Below are 14,382 nucleotides of genomic sequence, written 5' to 3'. Positions count from 1 at the left end.
AGTTGGGCCACGAAAGCTCATGCTCAAATAAATTGGTTAGTCTCTAAGGTGCCACAAGTCCTCCTGTTCTTTTTACTCAGCTGAGTGAATGTCTGAGCTACTCACTGGTGTAAGCACTGCTCAGGTCACGCTGTAGAGATTGCACCCCATGGCCTGTGTTTGAGGACCCAACAGTGCAAGACTGATGTTACAGCTACCACCAATCACCACTTTCCACTTCTGTTGTTCCTGTCATCTGAGAATGTGAGGCTCTTTATAAACATGAATTAATACTCACAATATCCCCACAAGGAAGGAAAGGGGCATATAGGGATGGTGTCACTCCTCACTGAAATGCAGCCACCTCTGGGGTGGAACATAGCTACTGTTTAATAAACTAAACAACATGGCAGTTAATGAAGTTAATGGCAGTTAATGAAGAGGAATCTTGTATCCAACCAAAACTCTAGAGGGAATTTAATGAGGCACAATGGGATAACTTGGGCTGGAATGTGACCTGGACACCAGCACTTGAGCAAAGTGTCATGGGACCTCTAATGACAATAACCATCAGTACCTCAGCTTTCTGTGACAGCAGCACCTCATCTCATTACTCTCAATGTAGTCCTCCCAAAGATCCCCTCTCTCCACTTGGTACAGACTCAAGAAGCAAGAGTGCCACCTATAATGTCACAAAGAGCACCTTCTGCAATATCAGAGGTTTCCCAACCAAATACCAACCCAGGCCCAACCCTGCTCAGCTTGGGAGAATCCTAGCATGAGGGATGGCCGACATCTTTGGAGGTGGGTCGGGGAACCTAGCCTGGATTTGTGTTTCTTTCAAGAACCATAAAGCCAGAGAAGTAGTACCATGTTCCATTATCAGCACCCCAATTGAGCCTGTTCTCAAAGAAAGAGCTGGCTTAAAAAGCCAGCTCTCGCCAATGAATTGATTAGTCAACTTTCAAAGTTCTAGTATTGTGTAATTTACAGATGAACCTAAGAGAGAGGGAGAGACACCTATCATAGAGGCTCTATCGTATATCGGATCTATGTGTCAGCATGAAACAAACACTGTACAGTACAGAGGGAGATGACAAAGCTCAAACGAGTGACTGGAAATTATATTTCACTAATACACAGAGCGTCTGTGTGTCTATTTATGTTTCTCAGTCTTGTCATTTGTCTCGCTCACTCTCCCCAGATTTTCTGCTGGTGACATCTCATTACAGTGCCACTCCATGGGAAAGAAGCTCCAAAATAGAGGGCAGGGGGCTGAGATCTGGGGAGAGGGATTTCCTCTTACTCCACGAGAGGCCGTACTCCTCAGGCAGACACTTTATGAGACTGCCCCAAAGGCTGCTCTTGCAAAGGGGAAATGGTGCAGAGGACCCACTTGATAGTTCACTTGCCGTGGATGTACTGGTAATTAGAATTCTAAAATTTGGTGCTAGAGAGAAAGAATCTAGACTAAAAAAACCTGATAAATGGAGAGAGAGAGAGAGAGAGAGAGAGAAAAAAAAAGATAGAGCAGGAGAGACACACACAGGTTGACAGAGAGATTAAATATAAAGTGTACAGAGAACCAGGCATGATCTGAAATTTGTTACTCAGAGCAAGGAGCACCATCAGGGCCCATAGAGCTGCACTAGCCCCCGGCCTTTAAATTCTACTGCCTGTTGACTCTAAGATCTTCCCCAGACCAGGAGCTGTGTTAAGTTCTCAGTTCCTCGCCATCTGCTGCTAAGTTCCTCAGCCAGCCAGTGGTTAAGCAGCAAGTAAACCCTAGGAGCCTCCATTCAGTTTGGATGGACACCCAAAAGGTGTGACATTTACCTTGGGAAGTCTTCGACAGCCTCTCCTGGCATTTGGGAGGGAAGCCAGAAACAGGAATGGACAGTTAGCTGGTGTTTGGAAACTCAGGAAAGGTGCCAAAACTTGGCCTCAGTCTAAGTTTATGGCAAATATTTCACCCAAACTCTCTTATCACACATGTGTCCTAGGCAAAGGCTACACTGAGCTGGGGACAGCTTTGGATCCACCTCCCCACACACACTGTTGCTCTTTCACTGGTAAGGATGGCCTTGCCAGGACTAAGATTTCTTTACTTCATCAAAAATAGAGTCAACTCCTCCTGGGTTCCCATGCCAGACCACATCCCTGTGTCACTGCATGTTTTATAGCAGGGGTGTCAAGCTCTGGGCCCCTCCTGCCCCACTGGCCTTGTTGGTGCTTCATGTGGCTACATAACAGTCAGATTCTGAAGAATCCCAGCTTTTGTCTTAAAAACCAAAAATAAATTTTAACCCTCATATTGCATAGAAAATATCCCAAATGTGACCCAAGTGTAACCGATGCAGCGAGATCAGCACAGAGCTTTAAACAGTGGGCTGGTCCCCCATTAATCTCACTAGTTGTTAGCTCTAAAACCTAATGATGGGTCTTTAATAATGTCAATATTAAGTATTTCATTACTGAACATTTTAGAAGATGGAGTGGTAAAGAGAGTGGGAGGGTAAGCAAGCAAATATCATATGTATAGCTGGCAGCTCCCTCCTTTCTTGGGCATGTCAATTCAAACACACAGAAACCTGGGAGATCCAAGTTGGCTTCACATAAATTTCCCTCCTCATACTACCAATGGTTCCTGCCACATCTGTAGTTGACATGATCCCTATCATTGGAGGTTTTAAGGACAGCTTAGACAGACACTTGACAGTGATGGTCTATGATATATATGTACATGATTATGGTGTGCCCACCTCAACCCCCTCTGAATCACACACACTGTTCAACTACAGAAATATCTACACAAGAGCCACAGAAATACCTGCCAGAGGCTACACAATGTCCACAAAGAGCATGGATGGATGCAGATCCAAGTGTATCCTCTCTTGAAAAGTCCCCCCTCCTTTTGTAATACCTGCTACTTGGTGCAAGCCAGTTCTTGTCAAAGACAAAGGACATGCTATTCAGACACATAAGAGAGTCTGCATAGCCACTGACAGAAAAATTCTCTTGGTCCCTTTAGCATGTCACCATCGCAGACATATCCACCCTGGACACAAGACTATACCATGTCCACAGTAATTCCCATCCTAGAAGGTGGCCACAGAAATGTTCACCACAGAGAGTCGACGTAATGTTTGCAGAGGGTGCCCACGAGCAACACCCACCATGGGCCACCCCCATAATGTCCCACATTAATTCTGGTTGTGCTCACAGCAATGCCAGCCACAGATCCTACACACAGTTTAAATTCACAAGACACCCTCATCTCAGGATACAAATCTAGATCAGAAAAGCAGTGGCATGATCCAGATTGCTCTAGGCACAGCATCATTCCAAAGGATCAGGAGTAGAGGAAGCCCACAGCACTTACCACTTTGAAGTCCTCTGGGTTGCATTTCTCTCCACAGAAGGAGCAGGACAGCAGCATCTCCCGGATATCATGGCCAGCCCGATCGTAAAACTCCAGCATGTTGAAGGGCTTTGGCTTGAAGTTTCGGAAGTTGGCCTTATCTTGTAGGATCTCCAGCTGCTTCTCATCAGCCATCTGGGTGTCTGGGATCTCATACCTGGGGAAACAGGGCATAGAGACTTCTTAATCCTGGTTGGAGTGAGTCCTGTCCTCGCATATACAGGTGCAACTCCCACCAAACTAATCTCTGCTCTCAGTGTCACCGATTATGTCAAAGGAGTTATTTCCACATTGACATCAATGTCATTTATAGCAGAGCTGGCCCATTAACTTAAGTCGGATGTCTATAATTGAAGGACAGAATGTAACCTTGTAGTACAGCACCAATGCCCAGCATCGAGGCACCTCCAGTATTTGACATGAGACTGTGTCTCCTCTGCTAGACAGGAGACTGTGTCTCCTCTGTAGAATAACACAGCACCCGGGAACCTTCAACACTGAGATATGACTGTGTCCCCTGTGCTACAATATAGCACAGGGCCTAGGCACAAATGCCAAGTTTTGTGCTGCTCCATGCCTGACATTTTAAGAACATTATTTAATCACATGAATTGCATATTTGCAAATAACTTCCACAGAACCATAAATTTCAGCATACGACAACACACCTTGCCCCAAGTAGGGTGATTAGCCATGGAAAGGGCTTACCCAGGGTCATAGTGGATTGTCCATCACTGGCAGTGTTTAAATCAAGAATGGATGTTTTCTAAAAGAGGCGAGGTGAGACCAGATGATCACAGTGGTCCCTTTTGGCGGGCCATGGAGCTGCACAATACATGCCAGCTGTGGTGGGTGCCTGTGAGGAGGGGATGGTGGGTGCTGGCGATAGCTGAAGGTGCTGGGGGCGCTGGGAGTATGGGTGCTGGGGTAGCTGGAGGTAGAGTTGAGCGCACTTGCCCACCCACAGCACTTTTCCACTAAGCATCTCAAAGTGATGTATAGCAGTAACTAACAAGGATAAAAAATAAAAAAATCCTCTGTATCTTTTGGCCCAGAACAATCTCAAACCAACATCTATTGACACAGTGCAGCCAAGAGGATCTGAGCACCATCATTGCCAGGAGGTGTTGGAGATGGATCTGTCATGTGCTTCAGATAGAAACGGATTCCATCACCAGAGTAGCAATAAGATGGACACCTGAAGGCAAGCAAAAACAATGCTGCCCAAAAACAACATGGCGAAGAGCTGTGGAAGCCGAACTGAAAAATCTGGGGCATAGCTGGGGAACCACTGAAAGACTTGCCAGAAACAGACAGAAGTGGAGGAGCTTCGTCACTGCCCTAAATGCCATAGGCAGAGTAGGAACATGATGATGATGATGAACAAGGATAAGCAGCAGTCAATCATTCATCATTGATATGTAGCCTACCTGCATTTCATCATAGGAAGCCAGGACACTGAGCTAGATGGAACACTGGTCTGACCCAGCATGGCCATTCCTATGATCTCATGTTGCACCTCTGGGGCAGTGTGACAGCTGCCTAACAACAGCCTTGCTAAACAAAAGGCTAGGAAAGGAAATGAAGATGTAGTTTTCTTCCAACTGAGAAAGGAGGTTTGTGGAGAAAGAGTTAGGGATGCTGAAAGTAACTATCAGAAACATAAATGGCCAGGGCACAGGCTTAACCACAGCTCTTACAATCACCAGCTTGGGATCTTTACATTTAATCTGAGCAAGACAGCACAACATCCTTCTAAGACTATACTGGGGCACTGGCTCAATACTAACTCAGAGGAAAGGTTGCCCTCTACTGAATCACCAGCACCTCTCCCTGCAGCTCTGGAGTGAGCCAGTCCAACCTGGCTTAGCTTGTGCTATCTGACAGGCTGGCAGGAGGTGCTGATACAGCTGCAGGCAAAACAGCTTTTGCCAACCTACTTTAAGGTGCAGCCTGTGTGTGTCTCCATGCCCCTTTCCCTCCCCTCTTATAACTCATTCACTTACTCATCCTAATCTCACAGTCTTTCTTTTATTCAGTAGATGAAAAGGTCTTTCCTCTGTTGCCTTGGGTCCAGATTCTGCTCCCATTTTTATGTCAGTGTGAGTTTCCCTGTTGACTTTAGTGGGAGCAGGACGGGACATTTATTTGCATGTACTAGGATCTGCTTGAACACTGACTGAGGACTCACACACAGATCAGAACAAATCTGCACCCACTTTGGGCTTGTCTACACAGTATAGCAAATTGCTTTACAGAGTTATTGTCTGGAGAGAGCGCTAACATGTTGTGCTCCAACTGCCCCATGTGGACCCTGCTGGCATGAACCTTTTAGGGTGTGCCAGCCGGGTCTACACAGAGCACTTGGAACACAACACATTAGAGTGCCCTACAAACCACACCCCTGTAGAGCACTTTGTCATGCTGTGTAGACAAGCCCTTAGGGTTTCATGTTTGTGCCTACGCTGCACACAGTGGCCACAAGGATCTTCACAGCAACAGTGAGGGTATTACTCCAAAAGCGAAGGCCCATGCTATTAGCTCTTAGCAGTACAGAGCCTAGGACACACTGCCGAGCAGTTCTGATTCTATCCAGCAGAAGGCAATCCTGCACGCGTATGCACGCACACGCCCCAGTGGCTGTCACAGTCTGCAGTGACGTGTGCACAGGGATCATTAGTTTTCATGCTCTCAGGCATATTACAGAGAGCAGTTACAACAGCAGCTGGATCAATCAAAGAGCAGGAGCTGCTGCCAGTTTAGAATGGCCAAGAATTGTCGCTGACAATGGCTGGGGAATGGGCAGGGAGCTGCCACCAACACAGCACAGATGCTGGATAACACTGACAAGCCTGGAAGTGGAAAGCAAATGTTTTACTGGAAGAACGGATAGTGACCCATGGGCTCTGTACCAACCTGGGGAAAATCCACTGGTGCATGGACTGAATGCTAAAAGTGCATAAGAGCCCTTGGGTACCATACTAATGTTTGGCAGAAGCATCTATGGGAGTCCTTTCCTACACAGTGAGGGCATCTGGGCATTATATCATGGGCACTTCCTCTTTGTCCCATCCCCAGCTGGCCAAGGAAGTTTACATCTCCCTAAAATATAGATAAAAATGCTATTGCCATCTGTCCTGCCATCTCCTTGTGGTACCTTGGATCTGCCTGCACGTGCCACTCATCCTGTGGACAAAGAGACTTGCCAATATGTGCAGGGATGTTTTGCTTTCCTGCAACCAACCATCCATGTGGGAGGTAGGGTGCAGGAAAGCAATCCATGCCACACCCTCCCCTAACATATCCACCAGGTCTACCAGCTAAGCACCCAGGGTAGCTCTAGCATCTGAGCCTTGCCCTGAGAAGCAGTGTGTTAATGGGATCACTTTGGACCCCTGCTCTCTGTCTTTTCCATTGTTGGCAGACGCCAGCAGGACCCCAGGCCAAATTCAGCTGTGGCTGTTGACTTCGTTGGGGTTGTGCCTATCCATTCCAACATCTCATCTTTCACTTGCACACAGACAAACAAGGTCCCTATTATAGCAGTCATAGCAAAGGGCTGCTGAGGCTGCCCACAGTTGGTGTGCCACCACGTCCCCTCCCCAGCCACTCACACACGTGACAGTTCTTTTTTCCCCATGGGAAAGTGCCATTTTTCCCAACTGCCAGTGGTGGGGTGGGAATGAATATGATCATGGGTATGAATGTTATCTTAGTCATTCAGGAGCAGACAGGCATGCATTGCAGAGGAAACTGCTCAAGATGCAGAGTATGGGACTAAATTAGGCCTGAATATTTAAATTAGGCCTTAATATTGGAGCATCATATCTCCAGGAATGTACACAGGGAGGTGCACATATACTGTGTGTAGGTCCACATGGTGCATAGAGACGTGTGCAGCTTATGCAGGTGCACGGATGTATCTCTAGTGCCAGAGTATCGTGTCTGTCGAACACCTAAGTGCAGATGTGCACACAGTGCCCTGTTGGTTGTGTTCACATAGATGGCAGCACATTCAGATGCATGGTGGTGTACTGTCCCATCTAGATCAGCAGTGCTGAGCTCATGCAGCATCCTCAGGGCTTGGCTTCCCTGGACCCACCTGTTATTGAGCAGAGCGAGGAGTTCCCCAGCATGGTACAGGTCATTCTTTGTTACCCGGCTGAAGCGGAATTCGTTGAGGTTGCAGAAAGTGACAGCAGGGAATGTCAACCTGGTTGTGGCCACTTCATCCAGCCTGGTGACATGAGGGTAGAGGAAGTAGTATTGGATCCTCTCCGTGCAGACATAGGCCAACAGGGCCATAGAGCCCAGGAAGCAGAGAGTCCAGATGATGCGCTTGAAGGAGAGCCTCTCATAGGAGATAATGTGGGACAGGCCATGCAGAGTGGAGCTACTGGCAAAGGCCTGGATACTGACTGGATGGCCATTCTCCACCTCCTCCTCGTCCACTTTCAGGTCCAACATAGTCAGGGCTGAGATACAGAGCGAGCCACTCTATGAAGAACAGAGGAGCCCATTACTCCCAGCACGGACACATGGACAGGCCAGTTGGGATGCTGCTGCTCCTCCCAGGCTAAGGACCTCAGCAGGGACAGCAAAGATGCCATAGGGGGAGAGGCAATAATGAAAGGTGCATTCCCAGTGGACTCAACATCCCAGGAAATGGAGCAAATGACGGGAATCCTGGGAGGATGCTCCCAGCTGCCTCTGAGGGATTCCATCCTATGCACTGGGTTTTTTAACACAGTCCCTTGTATTTCTACATCCCTCCCACCCTGTCTCTGTCACTGTGATGTCCATACACCAAAGCTAGTTACCATTCTCCCCCAAACAACTCTTTCACGGGTTTATCAGATCCTCCCGCTTTCCTCCACCTCCCCCCACCACACACACACACACACACACACAGCACTAGCGTGTCAAGAAACAGACCAAAGAAACAAGAATCCAAACCTGAAGGCAGGGTCAGCATCCAGGGCTGGGTCCACACTGCTCCTGTAGGGTTGGTCCCAGCAGCAAAGAAGATAGGTCCTTGCACTAGGGTGGATCTCCCTCCACCTCTCGCCGTTTGGATGAGAAGAAGGGAGTGAGGGAGACGCATGCACAGAAGGATGTGAGAGTCACAGAGACTGGCAGGTGGAGGAAAACCGGAAAAAGAGGGAGAGAAATAAAAATAATCCTAACCCCTCAAGTATCTTAGGAGGGAGGGTGCAATCCTCTGGGATCTGGGCTGCACCAAGGAGCCTGTTCACTGCAGCTGCTCAGGGAAATCAAAGGAGATCATAGCTGGAAAGGAGGCAGCTGAAGGGAGAGAAGAGCGATTGAGAAAGAGAGCGAGCAAGCGAGCAGGCGTCTGTATCCCTGCCAAACACATGGATACCTCCCCTTGTGGCTATTCAGAAGCTTGTTATTCCTTCAGATGCATAATCCGCATGAATTCATTGTCTCCGTGCTGGTGGGGCCCAAATGGCGAGCGGACGGGTCCTGCAGGGGCTGATGGGGAGCTCAGTGAGAGTGAGCAAGGGAGAGAAAGACAGACCAGGAGAGAGGAGGAGGAGAGCAGATCTGGAGGTACCGAGGCAGTGATTGCAGTCTGGCTGTGCTGTACTGGCTGGCAGAAGCTGTTGATGCTGATGCTGTGTGCATGTGGATAATGTGTGTGTAAGAGACTCTCCCACCCCCCCTTGCTGTCTTAATCAATGCTCTGCTCCTCTCTTGGCTGATGCCACTATCTGCCACTAACACACCATGTCCTGGGCAGGGAACAATCCTGCATCGGCTGAGGCATGAACCCGCTGACCTAATAGGTCTTTGCCATACCGTTCCTCCTAGGATTCTCAATCACAATGTTACCAATTCATCCAAACTCAGTGGCAGAGCCTGGTCTGTAACAGCAGCATTGCTGTGCCCAGAGCAGTCTCTAGGCTTTCGCCTGTGTTCAGTCTTTGAATCAGTGAGTCAGTGAGTCTAGAATAAGGAGGAGCTGAATAGCCACTTGTCTAAGTCCCTCTCTCTCCCCAAGGCTGGCAGGACAATGATGAATCTCAGTGATTTATTTCTATCCTCTGAAACTCTCTGGGCCTGATTCTCTATCCCCTGTACTTTGTGTCATCATTTACTCCAGTGCAAAGTGGGTGTAAAACACTACCAAATCAGAATAAATATGCACATTGCACTTACAGCTTTACAAGGAAAAGTGCATGGAGTCTCAAACACTCTTTTTCCCTAGCTTTACAAGTTCAATCATTTCCCAGTCAAGCAATTCCTCTTCTTCCCCGCCCGCCAGCCCGGCTCCATTTGTCTATAGTTTGCAGAGCCTTGCAAAACAGTCAGGAAAATTCCCTCCACAGCTCAAAAACCTGCTCATCTGCCTTGACCATGAGGATGACAACAGAGAAATAAAATCCCAAAGACAGCTTTACTTGATCATAAAAAATTAGACTTTCCCCAGATGAGCAGCCAAGTGGAATTCTGCAAGGAAGGCAGGGTGGAGGTAAAGGAGGGGACTGGTGGCCCATGATTCCTGGGTTCTGTTTATACTAATGAAAGTCTTTGGGGCTCTCACAGCTCAACATCTCCATTTACATAACCATGAAATTGTGATGCCTTTTGCTTTCCATCCACTGCACCTTCAGATTTTTAAGTTCTCTCTTCTTGCACAGAGCTCAACAGATATTTTGTTCTCCAAACAAAGACTGTTCTCAGACTGTTACTGAAAACACACACACACACACAGTGTTCTCTCTCTCAGGGAGACTTGATTTTTGTCCTTTCTGAGGATGCTCTTTTGAGGCATATCCACACCAGGAAAAAAAGGTGTATTTTTAACCATATTACCTAACGTGGTAAAATCCGAGTGCAGACAAGGCCCTTGTAGTTTTAACACCTGTGCATAGGTCATGGTAAATGCTATGCTCCCCCATAGTCTTTACCTCAACCTGCTCACACCCGAAAATCACAAATGACCTTATCTTCATGAGGCGTTTACCCCATGTTAATTACTACATGTTAGCTACTGTGAGGTGTGATAACACCATTTCCTAAAGAAGATTCACCCTGAATCTTGGACAGACCAGCCTGCTTGGTTGAAGGGTTACTGGCTAGCAGGTACTAATGAGACCGGCATGGCAGAGAAGCAGATTCCTTTTCGCCCTGAAAACCTTGGATTAACTCCAGATGGTTCTCTCTCTCCCACTCCCCCCAGAATCAGGGTTGTCATAACAGGATGACACGAATAGGGAACAGTCAGATGCAAGGGGGTAATGAATGGGAAAGTGGGTTTAACAGGGCTTTCCCAGTTCTAGCGCTGATCTCAATTCCCACATCCTTCAAAGAGAACCAACAAGAAGCAGTGATACTGGTTTAATGGCAACGCTTGACCGGTGTGGATAGACAACGCAGGAGAGGACGAAGGAAGAAACAGAAGGAGACAACCACACCATCAACGTTATGGACATTGTTTTCATAGCCGCCTGTGTAATACACGAGATAGATGTGTGTGATCATGGTTTCACATGCGCATGTAATTGCATATGCAAAAGTATACACGAAACTGTGTGCACAGTTTGCAAACCCTGATACCACTCTAGTGTATGCACGTGAATGTGCTCATCCCCGATTTGTACATGTAGTGGCACACAAGTTAAGCACACAATGGCACACACGTTTACACTTGTAGTTGTGAAAATCTGCCCCATAAAGTTCCCATTTTTCATTTCCAGTGTGTCAGTCTCCCTCCCTCAGAAACGATGGAGGCTTCCAACATACAGACACCGAAGATGTTAAAATCCTGAACATGCAGGTGAAAAGCTGTACACGCAGTGTTATGCAGTCTTCACCCTGGAGCTTTGAAAGCTTAGCATCAGTGGCACCTGTCCTCTTCCTCGAGTCCCAGAGGTTCAGAGCCCAGCTCCTTTAGCGATCTGGCAGCACAAAAGGACTCTCAGACCAAGTTAGCTGTTGTTCCATCCCATCTACTGCCTCATCCCAGGAGCTGTGGCTGTGTAAGACCATTGAACAACTGTAAGCAACTGATGTGGAGACAAGGCACTTGGGCTATTTCCCTGGAGTGTCAGTCACAGAAAGGGGACTGAGCAACAGATTGCTGCACACTGCCAGGAGTGAAAGTGGATTAACGCCCCAGTGACGGATTCTTGTAGGCAGAGGATAGGATACAGGCCCTCTGTAGACACCCCACTGAAGAGGGTGTGCAGGACTGGTACCCCAAATGTCCATATGAGCCCAAATGTGAAGGGAAGTGCTACATTCGCAGGAGCACTGCCTATGGTGGGACAGTCCCGATTTTCACACATCTGTCCACATTGATTAAGTCCATTCAGAAATCTACGATTTATTTCAGGACATACATTGGCAATGCAACCTCACAGAATGATGGGGATAAGTGAGCACATAAGGCCCCAACACCATTATTCACGGGGGGCTCATCTTCTGGCTACATTCCTGAATGGGAGTCAGGCCTCCACAGCTCTACTCTCAGCTCTGCCACAGCCTTGAGCAAGTCACTCCATCTGTGTGCCTCAGCTTGCCTGTCTGTATAGTGGGGATGCTCTGTTTCTCAGGGAAGTGCAGAAAGGTTAAATTCATTGCTTGGAAAGCACACTGAGGACCTTGGACAGAAGGTGCTACAGATGGAGAAAATACCGTAACAAATCTGAAACCAGCGCAGTTGTCTGTCACTATGTTACCCCCTGTGGCTGTCAGAACTCCATAGTGACTGCAGGGATAGAATTCAGACCTCCTCCTCCAAAAGCACGGACCCCTACCACTTAAGTCAAAGGAGAATCTCTATTAGCTGCTAGCCATACAGCGCTATGAAACACAGATGAGCAGTTCTGATTCCAGCCAGCAGAGGGCAGTGGTCTGTACCTAGAGACACACTCTCTCTCTCTCTCTCTCTCAGTACTATCTGTCAATACTGGCTACGTCTGCATTATGAGTTATGGGTGTGATTTCTTTGCTTGTGTACACACACTTGTGCAAGCGCTCATGGACCTAGTGCCAGCATAAGCAGCAGCACAGCTGCAGTACCCGAGGTAGCGGCAGCGGAGGCATGACGTAGCCATGCCAAGCACGTACCCACCAGCTTCAGGCAGGTTTGTACTCGGCACAGCTAACCCTCACCTCCACTCCCACGACCTGCCCTACAACGGCTACGCTGTTTGTTCTTGTGCTAGCTTGATGAAAGCTGATGCAAGCATGTGTACATGAGCAAGGGAATCCCACCCCTTGCTCAGAGTGTAGCTGTAGCCACAGAAAACACATATGGGAAGCAAACAACAATCATCACCACCATTAATAAGTAATTCTCCAGTAAACAGAATCAAGGCAGTGTGGCAAAGGCTTGCTGCAACAAGGAGGGCTAGCGGTGGAAGGGGCATCAGCGTGGGCATCCCTGACTTTATTTTGCTTGATGGGTTTTCCCTCCTCAGGCCTCTGACTGAGGTTTCCCACTGCAGGGCCTCCTGGTGCCAAGAGCCTCATAAGTGATGTCCTTTGACCTTGTGGAGCAGAGGTCAAGCTGGCTGGAATAGTCCCTGATGAATCCCCCGCAGCTTTCATTGGACCAACAGGAGGCATGAATTCACCCACAAAGGGTAGGTCACCATTCAAGACTTCCTGAAAGGGGCAGCTCCTGATGGTGGCGAAAGACAAAGAAGCCAACTGGAAAGAACAAATGGGCTTGAGATCTGGCTCTCAAGTCTCATGGGAAACTGGCTCTCTGGCTTTGGCACCAAGTTTGTAAGGGACAATAGCTTAAGCCACCCTCATCCTAATAGTCAGAGATGCTGAGCATTCACAATTCTATCTCATGGCGCTAGGAGTGGGAGGTGCTTAGCTCCCTGAAAAAAAAAAAAAAAAACTTGGGCAACAACAAATCAAAGCCCTCCAAATTAATGACCATTTGAAAATCTGGGCCTTAGCCACTACAGAGTTCAGTAACATAGTTTCATGGTTTAGGGTCTTTGTATTTATTTCAACATATGAAACATAAATGAGCGCTTGTTTCTGTCCCCCTGGGAGCCCTGCTATGGGTTGTGGAGGCCTTGCTTTGTAGTCCTTTATTTATAAGTCTAATTTGATATGCTCCATGGAATGAGTTTGACATCTCTGACTAAAGGCCTCTTGGCTGATTCTGGTTGGAGATTTTTCTAATTAGGTTTGGCTAGAAGGAGGCAACCCTCTCTCAGATGTGGACTTCCCTATCATGACCTTGGCCTTTGCAACCTCCAGGCAGGATCACCACAGTACACTTGCCACATATGGTTGCTGGTGAACATCACTCAGAAACTTCAGCTGGTACAGGGTGCATCTGGTTCTCAGGTGATGAATATCACAATTGTGCTGCAGAATCTGCATGGGCTTGCAGTTCTATTTGAGTGCAACTCTAAGTTCTGACTTATTAAGCCATTTGCAATTTGGGCGCTGGATATTTTTGGGCCAAGGGGCCTGATTTTCCTCTGAAAACCAGGAACAATTTGATCGTCTTCAATGGAGCTTAACAGGAGTACACTGGGGAATCAGACCCCCTTCTCTCTCCTTGCATTCTAAGCCAGCACATGGGAGCAGCTGGGACACAAGCTGACAGGCACTAGCTTTGTTCATTAGGGGGCAAGTTCCTCAACTCTGGAAGTTTGCTGAACGTCAAGGCACTCTGCAAGGCCATTGCTGAGGCTTTTTCTGGGGATTCAGTTGAGGAGCAAGGCTCTCAGCTCCAGGCTGTGTTGGGGAGTTTATTCATAGAATATCAGGGTTGGAAGGGACCTCAGGAGGTCATCTAGTCCAACCCCCTGCTCAAAGCAGGACCAATCCCCAATTAAATCATCCCAGCCAGGGCTTTGTCAAGACTGACCTTAAAAACTTCTAAGGAAGGAGATTCTACCACCTCCCTAGGTAACGCATTCCAGTGTTTCACCACCCTCCTAGTGAAAAAGTTTTTCCTAATATCCAACCTAAACCTC

At 47.8% G+C, this 14,382-nt stretch overlaps 1 protein-coding gene across 2 annotated transcripts in view; it reads right to left on the bottom strand.

The window, feature by feature from the left end:
- The window catches only part of ASIC1 (acid sensing ion channel subunit 1), a 121,829-nt gene extending 112,799 nt beyond the window's left edge, over positions 1 to 9,030 (bottom strand). For both annotated transcript variants that reach the window (XM_073318723.2, XM_073318724.2), the window contains exons 1-3: positions 8,357 to 9,030; positions 7,503 to 7,897; positions 3,362 to 3,557 (exon numbers count right to left, since the gene is read on the bottom strand). In XM_073318723.2, the coding sequence (XP_073174824.1) occupies positions 3,362 to 3,557; positions 7,503 to 7,867 (561 nt within the window). In that variant the 5' untranslated portion in view covers positions 7,868 to 7,897; positions 8,357 to 9,030. The remainder of the gene's footprint in view (positions 1 to 3,361; positions 3,558 to 7,502; positions 7,898 to 8,356) is intronic.
- Positions 9,031 to 14,382: the final 5,352 nt, after the last annotated feature.

The sequence above is a fragment of the Lepidochelys kempii genome, chromosome 20, assembly GCF_965140285.1.
Source record: "Lepidochelys kempii isolate rLepKem1 chromosome 20, rLepKem1.hap1, whole genome shotgun sequence".
NCBI classification, from domain to species: Eukaryota; Metazoa; Chordata; order Testudines; family Cheloniidae; genus Lepidochelys; species Lepidochelys kempii.
The sequence above is the reverse complement of the archived record's forward strand: the minus strand, read 5'-3'. Positions and strand labels throughout refer to the sequence as shown.